This window comes from Lepisma saccharinum, chromosome 20 (genome assembly GCF_977018435.1).
Source record: "Lepisma saccharinum chromosome 20, izLepSacc3.1, whole genome shotgun sequence".
Lineage (NCBI taxonomy): Eukaryota > Metazoa > Arthropoda > Insecta > Zygentoma > Lepismatidae > Lepisma > Lepisma saccharinum.
This window is the reverse complement of record NC_139248.1, coordinates 22,600,828-22,617,413: the sequence shown is the minus strand read 5'-3', so window position 1 is coordinate 22,617,413 and position 16,586 is coordinate 22,600,828. Positions and strand designations below refer to the sequence as shown.

The window sequence follows — 16,586 nt, the reverse complement described above, 5'->3', positions numbered from 1 at the left end:
CTGTGCGACTTTTCAATTACAGGCCTCGCCATTCTTTAATGACTGCCCCATCCCCTTTTCCTGCAGTAAACCCAGCACATGCCACATTTGACAGTTGTAAGCATTGCCATATCTTGTTTTCTACTGTCATAGTTAAAATGACCATTTTGAACCTTTGTAACCTTATACGTACAAAACGTTTTTTGCACATGTTTTAAAATTATATTTATTGGTTATGTAAGTATTCATGTAAATAAAGCCTTGGCATTAATTTTTTGTGGAGTATGAAATCATGTTCTGACCAATTTTTTTTTTCATTTTCTATCATATTTTTGATTCATAAAAGTAATTTATGAGTAATTATTAGTTAATCATATTAGTTCATCTTTTATTATTTTTCATGCTATTAATAGTTAACAATGTTCTAATGTGTGCAGTTTCCATTCATATTAAATGTAATGTGAATTATACTCTGCCTCTGGAATCTGTCTACCAAGGCCATGCATAACGTTAGAGAAGGGGAGGAAGCAAGTGGGTGGTTCATGTTGCTACAAAAGGCTGGTAACTGAAGCTATGTTTTTTTCCTCCATAAACTTGCATGTTCATTGGTCAAGCCCTCTTGAGTTACCACTTGCGCAGAGACTTGTTTACATTGGCTTGCTCCAGAGATTGTCAAGACAGAGTGTACATTGTCTTCAAGTTTGAGTTGGCAACACTATTAATAGTTACACAGAAATAAATCTGCATGAACATCACACAGGTACTAAACATTTATGTTTGCATTATTTCTATAGCAGATGGATTTAAAGGTGGGGGGAGGGGGGGAGTTTCAATCCAAGACTATTTATCGAAATAACTGTTACAGTTGAGAAATCATAAAACATGCTCTTTATTTCTGTCTTGCTCAGGTCACAGGAGGTTAACAAAAATTAATAAGGATGAAAATTTGTGGGGACACTCCCCCTTCCCCCCCATGAAATTATGCCTATGATTTTATATATTAAAAGTTTTTTCTTTTTTACAGGTGGGAAAGATAGACCCAACCACTCCTGCAGGTGCAGTTGGGAAATCCCAAGCTGCCAGCGATTTGCTTTTGAAATTAGCCAGAACCACCCCCTACTACAAGAGAAACAGGCCACACATTTGCTCCTTCTGGGTGAAGGGTGAGTGCAAACGAGGGGAGGAATGTCCGTATCGACATGAGAAACCTACAGACCCAGATGATCCCTTGGCAGATCAGAACATCAAGGACAGGTAGGGTTGGCTTTCTCTTCTTATGTATTTGCCTCCAGTTTAACAGGCAGGTCCACCTGATGATGTAGTGGTAATGCCATTGCCTTGTATTCAAGGGTGGAGGAACATCTCACTTTAAACCAGAGGTGGACAGAGAAAAAGTCAATAAATTATACGCCTGGTCAAGAATTGTTGCTTTCACATTGACTGACTGATTTAGTTTATTTTTCTTCACTTCTCTGACCCTTTTGACTAATCACGAAGATGAGTATGTATTGTGGTAAGATGGATGAAGGGACGACAACACGAGTCCCACATAAAATTATACTGACTGTAAGTCAAGACTAAAGAGCCTTGCTAGTCTGCCAAATTCAGTCCAGGATGCATTAATAGATAAACATGTCTAATTCTCTTGTTAAATACAGCTTCATTTTTCATCTTAACTTACCTTTTGATAGGGGTTTTTCATTAGATAAATATTTACTAATTGCTAATTTCCAACTTTTCCTAAGTAGGGGTCAAATGAATATAGGTTGAGGCACATATTTTTGGTAAATAAAAAAGCAATTTCGGGTTCAAAAGCGGTAAATAAAATAAAATTTCGCTGTTATAGGGGTGAAAAAGCGGTATATAAAATGACATTTTGGTTTTTAAATTGTGGATATAATCCTAAATTTGATATAAAAACTGCACTTACTACACAAAATAAGCATATCCCTTCTAATATCACGTTTATGTCGTTACCAGAGTGTTAAGTTTGTTCCTGTATAAAGGGCCCCATTTTCGTTTCTCAAATATTAACAGCAGAATTTTCCGTGAATTGCATAACTTGCAGGATAATTATGACTTCAGAAGTGTCAGGTCGGTATATAAACTAAATTTCGTGTTTAAGAGTCTATTTCGTATTATTTCGTGACAAAACAGGGTAGGCAAATGCACCTCACACCTTTCAAAAACATGAAAAATTAACATTACAATGTGTTATTTCACATTTCGTGTTTTCGTCAAAAACGAAATATGCAATATGCATGCTTCTAAATATAGGTTAAGAAACATGAAGAAATAGTCAAGCATTTTGGTAGACACTCTGGTCTAATGCTGGTGATGTGTCGACACTACTAATGATAACATTTTTCTTCTCAGGTATTATGGAATAAACGACCCTGTAGCTGAGAAGCTTCTGAGAAGAGCTGCTGCGATGCCGAAACTGGATCCACCAGAAGATAAGAGCATAACAACGCTGTATGTTGGAAACTTGGGTGACAAAATTATGGAGAAAGACCTGAAGTAAGTTTCTGCTTTGTTTCTAGTTTTAGAGCATCATACCTGTGGGCCAGGCCTCTGTAGTGTAATTGGACATTGTGGGAATGGAATTATTTCTACACTGGTTTCAATCCACAAATAATTATTCCAAATAAAATGATAATGTACTGATGATGATATTTATGGTTAGCATGGTAAATGCATTAGTAAAGTTTATTATTTCCGTGTTGCAGTATGTGTTGGTTTTCTGATTGTCGTATTTCACCGCATAATCCTTGTAGATTTTGTGCCATGTTGTTGTGGTGTGCGACCATTATGTAAATCTTTTTTTTCTTTTAATTTTTCTGGTATTACCAATATTTAAAAATAATTTATTACTGTATAAACTGTAATACTTAAAATTAAATGTAGTAAATATCAACGCACATCATTTCACTTTGTGACAGTTTAATGAAAAGTTTCACACTAAACTAACTAACTCACTCCCTAGCCTTCTTAAACCCGAAGGTTCATGGCTGCAGCAACACAGGCCTTCCATCTTTCCCTATCTTGAGCAAGTTCTATATACTCTTTTCCATCCCTACCGATTTCCCTTAGGTCCATCTCAACGTTGTCCCTCCATCTTTGTCTTGGCCTTCCTACAGGTCTCTTACCATCAGGTTTCCCAACAAGAATCCTGTAAACTACACTAACAAATTAATTTATGAATTTGACATATTAATGAATTTCCACCATATTTAATTAACTCAGCTGGTATTTAATCAATGCCAGGTGCTTTGTTATTCTTTAGCCTTTTAATAGCATCTTTAACTTCAGTCAAGTTAGGTTCTGGAACTAAAGGTTCTGCTGTGTGTACTTCATTTACTTCTGATTTATCTCCTACATGAACATTTAAAAGGTCATTAAAGTAGTTCTTCCATCTATTTAGAATATCGCTTGGGTCAGCTAGGAAATCACCGTCTTTATCTTTTATCAAGTTTACTTTAGGTTGCCACCCCTTTCTAAACTTATTTACACCTTTATATAAATCTGATATTTTTATTTTTGCTGTTTGTTTCAATTTCGTTAATTTTGCTTTTCAAGTAATCTCTTTTTTTACTTCTAAACGTGTGGTTAACTTCTCGCTTTATTCTATTATAATTGTTTAGATTTGTATCATCAGAGTTATTTAACCACCTAAGTCTAGCCTGATTTCTTATTTCTATTAGATTATGACATTCATTATCAAACCATGGCTTACTCTTTCTCGGTTTATGGTACCTATACTTTCTTTAGCTGCTGATTCTATTGCATTACCTATGTGCTCCCAATTCTTATTTACGTCTGTTTCATTTATATTTTCATCATCATTTAAATCCTGCAAAACATCAAATCTATTTGACAGTTTACTTTGGTAATCTTTCTTAATTCTTTCATCAGTAAACTTTCCTGTATCAAATTTTAGAACTTTTAGATTTTGTTGCTTATGATTTATCACTGAGAGTCTTTCTCTTAATTTAGCAATTACTAAATAATGGTCACTGGCACAGTCAGCACCTCTATGTGTACGAACGTCAATTATACTAGTATGCCTTCTCTTATCAATGAGAATATGATCTATCAGATTATGAGTTTTACCATCTGGAGAAGATCAGGTATATTTATGGATATCTTTATGTTTAAAAGTGGTACTTTTCACAATTAAATTCTTTGAGGTTGCAAAAGTAATCAATCTTATACCATTATCATTACTTAATTCATGAAGACTTTCTTTACCAATCGTGGGTTTAAATGTCTCTTCTTTGCCAATCTGTACATTACAGTCACCTAACAGAATTTTCATATCATATTGAGAAAATTTATCAAAGACCTGTTCTAACTCTGTATAAAAATCATCTTTAGTATTATCATCTTTATCTTCCGTTGGTGCATGTATGTTTATTAAAATAATTTTACACCACCTACCCTGTAAAACTGCATATGATATTCCTATCATTAATAAATTCTACTGTTTTAAGAGCCGAGATAATTCTATTATTTATGAAAAAGCCTGTTCCAAAATTATGATTTTCAGTACCACCATAGAAAAAAGTATAATTTTTAGTTTTACAATTGCCTTCTCCTGGCCACCTAACTTCCTGGACAGCTACTACATCTAATTTATACTTAACTATCTCATTAACTGTACACTGAAATGCCCCAGGCCGGTAAAGGCTCAGAACATTCCAGGTGCTTAATTTAATATCCTTATTCCTAACGTAGATCTTATCCTTAGTCCAGGGACCTCCCAAAGTAGTCTCCACCCGGAGATCCGAACGGGGGACTATTTTACCTCCGGAATATTTTACCTTGGGAACATCCATGGCCTTATATTGCTGTTTCTTGACATTTTTTTTACAGTGCAGAGTTGTCAGCTCTACGCCTAACCCCCAATATGAATGGAGGAACTACTACATAAGACAAACACAAACACATTAGACAGCACAATTACTACACAAGACGAACACAAACACATTAGACAGCACAACTACTACACAAGACACACAAACACATCACAACTAATATACAATATAAACGCAAACACACCACAACTACTACACAATATAAACATAAACAAACTACACACCACAACTACTACACAAGACAAACACAAACAAATTAGACAGCACAACTACTACGCAAGACAAAACAAACATACTAGACAGCACAACTACAACACAAGACACATACATACACATCACCGATACTACACAAGACAAACAGAAATACATTAGACAGCATCACTACTACATAAGATAGACACAAACACACTAGACAGCACAACTACTACACAAGACAAACCCACATACAAACACACCACAACTACTACACAAGACAAACACAAACACATTAGACACCACAGCTACTACACAAGTTTCACACATTAGTTGTTATTGATTTGTGCATTAGAGTCGAAATATCACATTTGAGAAAATTTACTAGAATGTTGCAAACTACGAACTTACAAACTTTAGTCTTTCTGTTTCGGAAGATTCTGCGTCGTTATCGTTGGTTTCGTTATATGACTGCCTACCTATTCTCGTAGCACTTCTGGCAACTGGAGAATCGCAGGGGACCAACTTCCTTACTTGGATTTTTACCTTTCAGGCTTAAACCACATACGCTAACTCATGAAAAATGTCAAAAAACAAGTCTGGTGTTAGTAAATTCAGATTTTTATTAATTTTTACATGCAAACATGCTTGAAATTTGTTAGAAAACAATCCGATTCACATGCATCGCAAAAACTTACAGCCACCGCTTCCATTAAGCTAAGCCACAGAATATCTCCACCCTCCTATTCCTCTATTTTATACAATGCGATTGCCAATATGACTTTTCTTCGCAGTGCTGTCAAAGTTATAATTTGTACAGCGTGATTATTTTTATATACAACATTTTCAACTAGAGAACTTATGATCTGTCATAAATTCCCCGGGGTTGGGAAATTTGACTTTCTTACTGAGAATCAAGAAGAAATGTCAAATACTTCGTGCATTACTAAAATTATGACATTGTCTACATGCAAGAAGTTAGTTACAAAACAAACACCACATAAACAAAGATATAACATGTAAGATTATGACAAAATATCAGATTCATATATTAAATAACTTAACATGCATAAACACAAAACAGAATACAATATGTACAGTGTGTATGCATAATCGCAGAACCAAATTTGTACAATTTTCAAGCATAAACACAAAACAACACACGTGCAGTTTACATGCATCAGTAAAAAAAAAGAAAACACATCATGTACAATTTGCATGCAGAGATAAAATCATCACATATGCATCTTGCATACATAAATAAGCATAAATTAGCATGCATACATTTAAAACATGCAATAGATAATGTATGCACAAACTCCACATATTACAAATATGGTACCACTAAAATTTACAATTGTTATCATGCTCTCATTAAATATAGTTACACAGCATCATACAACTGCTCCAAACCTAACTCATGAAGTTGCAAATCGTTACGCATGCTTAAAAGTTTGTTTATCCAAAGTTTTTGTTTGTTCAATGAACAATGCCAAACTTGGATATTTTTTACGGAAATATTTGCAATGTCTTTTCCAGTGTTGCAGCATATGGCTTTCACTGTGTTATCATCATGAGTTTGCATACAAACAAAAGGACCTTGGTATAAATTACAATATTTTTTTATAATGCAAGTGATAGTGTCACTTTGAGGATGCAGTTTTATGAAGATCAGATCGCCTTGCTTTACTGGATTTTTTGTTGCTTGTTTTTCATGCTGTTTTATAATATGTTTTTGTCTCTTATTGAAACTACATGTTTCTGCCATAAGCAGCTTATTTTTCCACATCTCTACATCAGGAATGCGATCCGTTAGTACTTTTTTACAGATATATTGAGGTTCAATATTTAGCCTGAGTTCTATAGGAGCATAACCTGTACTGGAACAAATTGAATTATTTAACAGATGTAAAATGGCAGCAACATGGCTAGACCATTGCTTATGTTTACCATTGCAAAATATACGCATCAATCTATTTATTTCCTGGTGATATCTCTCCACTAAGTTGGCACTTGGATGATAACTGGGAATGTAAAAAATTTTTACATTGAGAGCATTCATACCTTTTGTAAAATGTTCTGCACGAAATTGTGGACCATTGTCACATATAATGATTGTTGGTATTCCCAAATGGATGAAGTAAGAATGTGTTAGTTTTCTAGTTACGATGGAAGCTGTACTATTGCCAATAGGATATGCCACAAGATAACGGCTAGCAGAATCTAATACTGTTAGTAAATATTTTTCACCTTTGGAGGAACGTATGAATGGACCTTGTAAATCAATAAATAATATTTCACCTGGTTTTGAGGGTTTGTGCATGATTTCCAGATACTTAGGAGGATGTTTATCTGGTTTATTTTTCATGCAAATTTCACAATCAGTGATGTGAGATTTTGTGTCTCTTTTCATATGAGGCCAGTAAAATATTTGGTAAATTTTACCGAGTGTCTTGTCTGTACCAAAATGACCACCTTGATCATGATACTTGTGCAGTACAAGATTTACTAATGATTGAGGCACGCATATTCTTATCCGGTTTGGATTGTGAAAATCTTTGATGCTAAGTAGATCATTGTGAATAAGGTATATATTCTTCCAGTTTCGATGTTTGCTCTGTTGTGAACTTTCACAACCAGCGAGAACAGATTTAACACCACTGCAATACGGATCACTATTTTGTTCATTAACAAAATTGTTTTTATCACATATTAATGACTCATCAAGATACTCAAAGTTATTCATGAATATGAGTTCATTATCACGGTCATTAAAAGATCGGCTCAACAGGTCTGCCAAGAGGTTTTCTTTACCTCTACAATATTCGACATGGAATGAGTACTGTTGTATTTGAATAAACCATCTAGTCAGCCTATTGTTCCAAGTGTGTGCAGATTCTAACCACGTGAGGGATTTATGATCTGTGATAACAGTAAATTTTCTACCTAACAATAGTGATTTAAATTTGTCCAGTGTAAAGAGTATTGCTAACACTTCTACTTCAGTGGATGTATATGATTTCTCAAAAGGTTTCAAAATCCTTGACACGAATCCAATCGGACACAAGTTGTTGTCTATCAGTTGAAAACAATATCCTGCAATGCCTATATTTGATCCATCAGTTTGAACAAAGAATGGTTTGTTCAAATCTGGATGGTAAAGCATTGTTTCTGCAATAATGGACTGTTTCAACAACTCAAAGGAGCATTGTGCACTTTCATCCCATTCCCACTTTTTGCCTTTTTTCAATAACTGGTACAAGGGATGTGCCATGATGGCATAATCTTTAACATATTTTGATAGCCAATTAAAACTTCCCAAGACTTTCTGCAGTTGCTTGATATTGCAAGGGACAGGTAAGTCTTTTATGGCTTGAACATACTTGGGATATTTCTCATAACCCTGTGCACTGATAGAATGCCCTAAAAATTCCACCTTGACTTGACAAAACCTACATTTGTCCAGTCTCAGTGTCATGTTGGCATCTTGTAACTTGTCAAAAATAAGTCTTAAGTGAAAAAGATGTTGTTCGAAAGACGTGCTTTTGACAATTACGTCGTCTACATAACATACTGTAAAAGATTCCGTACCTTCCAAGGTTCGTGTCAGAGCATTAATGAAAGCAGACGTTCCATTGATTGATCCGAACACTACCCTTGTGAACTGGTAAAGTTTTCCCTGAAAACTGAAAGCAGTATACTTTCTTGCTTTGGGGTGTAAGGGGACCTGCCAGAAAGCATTAACCAAATCTAGGGAGGACAAACATTGACATCCATGGAAACTCATTAAGAGTTCATTTATGTTCATAGGATGTAATTGCTCAAGCTTGACATGTTTGTTGATATTTCTTTGATCTAAGCAGAGACGAATGCCTCCTCCGGGCTTGACTACAACTAGGAGAGGACATAGGTACTCTGATTCAGAATATTCAATAATGCCTAAGTTGAAAATTTGTTTTATTTGCCTGCCAACTTCATCCCTATATGCTAATGGTATTGGATAGTTTTTGTTAACTATTGGTGTGGAAGTATCCAGTTCTATTGTGTGTGTATACTTGTTACAGAGACCTGGTAATTCAGAAAACAATGTTTTATATTGTTTTAACAACTGAACTAAAGCTATCCTTTGTGACTCATTTAAATGTTCACACTCTTTAACCCTTCTCCACAAGTCTTCATCAGAAGGATGAGAGGATGACCGTGGGGATATGTTAGATACAGAAGGTCTGAAATGTAACTCTTCTTCCGGACAACTTTCATTTGAGACAGCGATAAATTTGGAGAATTTGCTTTCTTCGCTCGATTCCAAGAGTAAGCCTCGCTGGACAAAGTCTAAAGTACTATCAATATTGTATAGGACATCTAAACCGAGAATAATGTCTACTTTTAAATGTCTGACTACCAGGAATTTAATGTAAAAGGAAAGTCCACAAATTTCCACGTTCAAATTAGTGGAACCTATTAGCTTGTCTTTCCTTTTCCCTGTATAGTCTACTAATTTTATACCTGTAACTGGCAATAGCCGTGGTTTAGAAGCCTGACTACAAATAGACTTCCACAGGATTTCTGAGAGAACACTGACCTCAGCGCCACTATCAAGTAAAGAAGTATATTCCTTATTGTTTATTCTTACTTTTATGTGAGCAGAAGGTTTACGCTTGCTATTAGTATTTATGGGTTGCTTACAATTTTTAATTTCTGCACTGTAATCTATTTCATCACATTCACTTAAGTTTATAAAATGAATAGCAGGATTTATCGCATCACTCACATCACCTGCTTTTTGACATGAGCTCGTAACTAGTTTAACGAGTTAAACTGGTGTATGTCTGCCTGGACTGTGATTTCATTTTGATTGATATCATTGAACAGACCTTTTTGTTTCAAGAAATCAAAAACTACATTCGTCCCAGACTTTGACCAATGAATTAAATCAATTCGGCCATTCCTTGGATTTCCTAAGTGTTTTTCAAATAGATCTAGTTTTATACTAGAATCTGCATTCAAAAACAGATCACTAATATTCACTACAATGAGATTCTCATCATTACCTAACTCCATTAGAAAATTATTCCACTGACTCCACTTACTCCACAAATCAGGATTGTCAGCAGTTAATAACTTTGGGATTGGTGGTAATGTGAGTAATATTAACTGATTCGTTAAAGGTAATAACTTGTGTATTAAACCTTTGAGGTCACTTTTCATTTTGTGTAGCTCTGTATATCTCAAAAAATCATTGGTGCCAATAAGCAACATCACTTTTTTACCAACTTTGGTATCTGGATGGATTTTTTGGGATAGGTTGGAAATAGTTTGGCCACTAGTACATAACCCTATGTTCCGTTTACCTAGTGAATCATATGAAACAGTGTAGTTTGCCAAGGTTTCTGCTACGCGGATCATCATGGAATCACCTAGCAAATGAACATTATTGTACAAGGGTTCAATGGCCTGTGCTTCGGTGTTTGTTTTGACTGAATTGTAAAATTTTTTGTGTGTGTGATTAAGATTACTAGAGTTGGGTTGTTGCAAAGGAGGATTAGCAGGTACACTCATGACACCTCCCTCTCGACATGAGCGACTTACTCGTTTCCCGAAAAAGTAGACTTATTAGCATTGGTGACTACATTTCTTTTCGAGTTACGCTGTGTGCTGGAATGATCAACAACCTCGCACTTGAGTTTGTCACCTCTGTCTTTAGACTGATCAGTACATTTAGTTTGAATAACTGCTACGTTTCTATTACTATCAAAGTTTTTAGTTCTACTGTTAAATACTGCCTGTGGCCTTTCACGTAATGAAGTTTTGCTAAGGGCTTCGGAATTTTCTATTACCGTGATGGCTTCACTCAGGTCTGTAACAGGTTTCATAATGAAAATTTCCTTGATTTTGAAAGGCATCAAAGTAGCAATTTGAGCTAGCCTTTGTGCTTCGTCAGTGGTAGGTTGAACAATCTGCAAAATTTTCCATTGGTCCATGAAAAATGTTAGCAGTGACCCATGAACAGACTTTTGATACTGGGAATTCAAGATTTTGGTGAGCATCGTTGTTTTCCAATTAGAATTTTGATAATGATTCAGAAACTGAATCTTGAATGATTGGTAATCTGAAAATTTTTGCTTTGAGATCTTGTACCATTGCTTAGCATCCTTTGTTAGCAGCGTTGGTACATAAGTCATAAAATCTGTTTCTGCTATTTGAAATAACTCGAAATTCTCTTCGACATCATCTAAGAATTCAGATGGGATTAGTTCACTAGAAACTCCAGAGAATTTCGGAAACCTATTTAATTGATCTGACTTCAAGAAATTTCTTTTAGTAACATGTGAGGAAACTTGATTTTCTTTGCACCTAGAAACACTCTTACTTGTTCCATTAGGGAAAAGTGTTGTTACACTATCATTATTATTCACATTTACTAAGGGAGACTTTTTCCTAGACCTATTCTTTTTTCTACTCTTAAGCCCAGATGAATGACAGCTAATTGTGCTGGGTGAACTATGTGAATCACTTTCCCGAAACCTGTGTACCATGGTAGTAGTTGAATTCTGTAGAACTTTAACTTGTTGAGCTACACCTGACAAAACGGGCAACACTGTATTGTTCACAATACCCACTAAATGTTCTACCTCATGGGAAACATTACCATTTTGTAATTCACTAGTTTCGATGGGAATATTTTCACTTGTATGGGATTTACCAGCAATAAAATTAAACCATTCTTCAGCTTCTGATGGCTCTTCAGTAGATTCCTGGTGATCTACAGGTGAAAATGCAGGCTTCTTTTTGACAGACTCTGGTACTTGTACTTGACGATGACACCATACAGTCTTGGCTTGATTGTTTTCTATTCTTTCTTCCAGTTCAAAAAGTTTGTTTTTCACAACCACCAGTTCCTGACGCAATTCATCCTTTTCTTCTATCAATTTTCTCACTTCCATGTCAACTTTATGGGTTTCACTCCTAACCTTCTCATTCCTAGAAATGCATTCTTGCCTGTATAGGGACACATGTTTCTGCATGACATTCAGTCGAATGTTCATATCAGCTCTTATATTTTTTTCTAGATTCCTTAGATCACTCTTAAATTCTGATTTCACTTGTCCTAACTCCTGTTTAAGTTCCTCTTGTGACTTCGAGATAGCTCGTAATTCAGCCAATATTTGCTCCATATTTCTTATTTTTCACGTAAAACCACTTAAATTCACTTTGCACCAAACAAGAACTAGTTGAACACTATCACAATCGTGGAATCACATATTTCGTTTTTGCAAACTAGTTGCGATGATAATGTAAAATATTTCACATTATAATCTTTAGACGAATAATCTTTGAGACAGCGTACTGAGTCTCATAAAATCTTTTTATGGCCGCCTACCTATTCTCGTAGCACTTCTGGCAACTGGAGAATCGCAGGGGACCAACTTCCTTACTTGGATTTTTACCTTTCAGGCTTAAACCACATACGCTAACTCATGAAAAATGTCAAAAAACAAGTCTGGTGTTAGTAAATTCAGATTTTTATTAATTTTTACATGCAAACATGCTTGAAATTTGTTAGAAAACAATCCGATTCACATGCATCGCAAAAACTTACAGCCACCACTTCCATTAAGCTAAGCCACAGAATATCTCCACCCTCCTATTCCTCTATTTTATACAATGCGATTGCCAATATGACTTTTCTTCGCAGCGCTGTCAAAGTTATAATTTGTACAGCGTGATTATTTTTATATACAACATTTTCAACTAGAGAACTTATGATCTGTCATAGTTATATGATGAAAGGTTATAAATCAATTTTTGAACTAAAAACAGGGTGCAATGATTATGGGGAGATATACGGTAATTTCGAAGGACCACTGCCTTCATTAACATAGGTTAAGATATCTGGTTGGCTGTAGTAATCTAAGAGAAATCAGTACAACTGCCAAATGGGAACAAAGAAAGAAATACAGTGGAACCCCGATTTTATGTTTTCCCGCTTAATACGTTCATCCAGTCAGGCATCTTTCCCCACACAAGCTCATTAATCTGCCACTGGTGTGCATTTTTTTATTATTATTATTGCCTCTATCTGCATGGGAAATGTTGCTCGTATGTCAGTAGCATTGAGGCAAGAGCGTAAAGCAGTGATCCCCACCCCCTTCTTTCTTTCTGCAACTTCGATATGAGAACACATCAGATGAGACTTTTGTAAACAACTGCCCCTCCACCACAGTTCATCTTCACTTCCCCTCCCTTATCGCTGGTTGGAGTGGTGTCTGTGTTCAGCCAGCACCTGTCACCAGTGTTTTGTCTCGTGGCTCCAGAGCAATGACTCATCCATGATAAAGGGAAGAAAAAGGGCATTGTTTTGAATCTGGCCTCGAAAGGTTGTTTTGCTTTTGAAGATTAAGAAACACCAGTACCAGACACACAAGGTGACATGAGTCAAAAGACAAGCTAATTTTTTCTCGTTTTGCCTTCTGATAAACATCTTGAACACACAGAACAGTACAGGAAGGAAATGCACATGATGCTAAAATAATATACTCCATACTTTTCTTGGGAACCCTTCACCTGCACGAAATATTAAATGTGGAGGGGGAGACAAAAAAACTATTTACGGGAAAACTATTGGTGAAAGGTGTGTTTGCACTCCGCAACACTGCTAAATCCAACAATAAATGGTGGATTAATATGGATATAAATAACAATAAGTGGCATGCCAAGGGGAGGGGTTGATGGGGGGTCATAACGCCTCTTTGGCCCAGTATTTCTAAAAAAAAAAACTAAAAAAAACAAGAACGTCAAAGGCACGAAAAGATTCAAAATGAGAGCTATGGAAAAAATATACGTAATACACCTCCCCCACCCTTTCAAAAACCCTGGGCACATCACTGATAACAATTCTCTGTATTGTGATGTCAAAAAATGTGTAACTTTGACAAAGCTTATTTTCAGTTCACTTTATGCTTTGGGCTCATCGGGACTGGACACACATACAGCTAAAGTGGGATCTGAATCATTCTACATGTCTCCACTGTGAACTGAATCCAGGACACTTTGATTACCGTATATAAAGATGCTTGACGTCCAACTATAAATTATCCCCCCTCCAATTACCCGATACTTCTAAAACTAGCAACTAATTACCAGTTTACAGAGTAAATGAAGATCCCATAAATTGAACCTAATAGGCGGCAGATAGAAGCAGTCATCCACAGTCCCGAAACTCGAAAGTGAGTCACGTTAATCTGCCATTGATTTTTCTCAGCAGGTCTTGCTTTTTTCCACCTAGAAATTCATAATCATACTTCTTTACCATTGTTGAATTATTTTTGACAGAATATAACCCCTAAAAGTTGATTGTGAAGTCGTTTCTTACTGACACTTGAGTTTCACCCCTCCCCTATGCTTTCCCGCATTTTACATTCTTTTATTTACAGGCCCCTGAAAAACGTAAAATCGGGGTTCCACTGTAATGTGTCATCATCTCCACCCTCCATTACATAACCTATGTTAATGAAAGCAGTCATCCTTTGAAATTAATTGGAAATCCAGTACAAACTACAACGTGGAAATGCAGAGCTTTTTATTCAATTCATGCAGTCCATGTCATTACAAATTAGCTATAATTTATAATTTTTATTTGTAGTTGTTTGAGTCCCATCTAATTTGGAGCATAATCACTATGTACAGAAGAGTAACAGGGAGAGTAAAGTGATGAAATAGGTTAGAGAACCAACACAGAGTAGAATTTATGCCCCATTTGTAATTTGAACTTGAAGCCCCTGGCTTTGCAGCACAAAGTGAATAATATTTTGTCTAAAATATAGAATAAGGTTACAAAAAAAAATAATAAAGTAAGGTTCTGTGGGTTTGTACCACATGGACAAGTTAAAAGATTTTTGTAAATTTAATCCCTGGCAGTTGGGATAGTAAGTACTATGTGCATCTGTCATCATACTGTGGTGATTTTATCATATCAATTTTCATATGTTCTTATACCTTGTAGGTATTAATGTGTAATCAGATTGAAATTGATTAAATAAGATAAGCATTAATGCTTGGATACTTTGAACATAACATTTGCAATGCTGCTAAACCAAACTTTTTCATAGAGAGATTTCTGAAATTTTTCAAGTTGCCAGGACTTCTGTTTTTGTTGCATGCATCCATTGGTGTTATATTTCTATTATATCTAATTAATATTCAATAAATATGAATAGTTGCAGTAAACCAGATCAAATTTTCAGAATACACCACTGTTCCACATGGAGACCTAGATCTGTTCCGTGTAGTAGGTGATCACACATGGAAAATTTTCTGAAAGTTCCCTTCATAAAATGGCCCTGGGGTGGTGCCAGCCTTTTATCTATGGTTTTGATTTGATTTTGATTTTTTTTATTTAGCGTCGCTTTTCTGCCACTTTTGGCTAACCGTGGCAGTGAGAGATGAAATTGATGAAGGCATACTCGCACAGAACACCCATACCCAGGCCAGCATTTAAACCTGGGATCCTGGTCTTATCAATTGGTAAAGCCAGCAGGACCATGTTCTAATAACATGACCTCCACTCTTGGCAAGATATAGAATGTGTATATTGTGCAGTGCATGGGCTTTTGCATTTTTTTCTCTTTTTTTTCATTAAAAGTAAACATGCACTTGTATCTATTTAAACATTATGCTCATGATGTTCCTTTTTTCCTGTTTCAGAGACCATTTCTACCAGTATGGTGAAATTCGCTCCATTACAATGGTTCAGCGGCAGCAGTGTGCTTTCGTACAGTTCACCCAGCGAGCATCTGCAGAACTAGCTGCCGAGCGAACCTTCAACAAATTGATCCTGAACGGCCGCCGACTCACAATAAAATGGGGAAGGTCGCAAGCAAGACAAAATATTCCAGTTGCAAGGGAAGGTGAAACTATGCAAGAGGAATTGGAGCCTGTTCCTGGACTTCCTGGAGCCCTACCGTTACCACCGGATGAGCTACATAACAACTTTTTCAATCTGAGCCAAGCGAGCACATCTCAGCCTCAGCCGACACTCGCTCCTGCCCCTCCTCCTATGCTTGTTCCGCCTCCGATGCCTCGTCCACCTCCCGGAATACGCCCTCCCGGACCCCCACCTTTCTTTTTCCCGCCACACTTACGGCCCCCGCTGCGACCTCCTCCTGGCGTGAGACCTCCTGGCTTTGCTCCGCAGCATGTCATACCAGGCGTGCCTCAGCTTCCAAACCCTGCACCTATGGTCCCTCAGGCATCCCCAGGCATGCAGTTGAAACCAGGAATCCATTATCCATCCCAAGACCCGTCTCGTATGGGTGCGGCACAAGTTATAGGCAAGGGGAATTTAGGTTAAACATTACTAAACTCCCACGTGCAGAGACTGTTTATTGTAAAGAGTCTATAATTGTATCTATATGTGTGTACTCTTGAGTAAAAAAGAATGTATTGAGTAAAAAAGTGTATTTTATATCACAATGTTTTATTTTATATGAGACCATCTCCTTTTTACAGAAATTGGCAACTGATAAAAGAACAATGCAT

General features: G+C 36.3%; 1 protein-coding gene across 1 annotated transcript in view; it reads left to right on the top strand.

Moving 5' to 3' along the window:
- Positions 1-16,514, top strand: part of LOC146003551 (pre-mRNA-splicing factor RBM22) — a 32,046-nt gene extending 15,532 nt beyond the window's left edge. Inside the window, exons 4-6 of the mRNA XM_083141847.1 lie at positions 1,004-1,233; positions 2,356-2,499; positions 15,753-16,514. Coding sequence (XP_082997973.1) covers positions 1,004-1,233; positions 2,356-2,499; positions 15,753-16,398 — 1,020 coding nt within the window. The 3' untranslated portion in view covers positions 16,399-16,514. The remainder of the gene's footprint in view (positions 1-1,003; positions 1,234-2,355; positions 2,500-15,752) is intronic.
- The last annotated feature ends 72 nt before the right edge of the window (positions 16,515-16,586 follow it).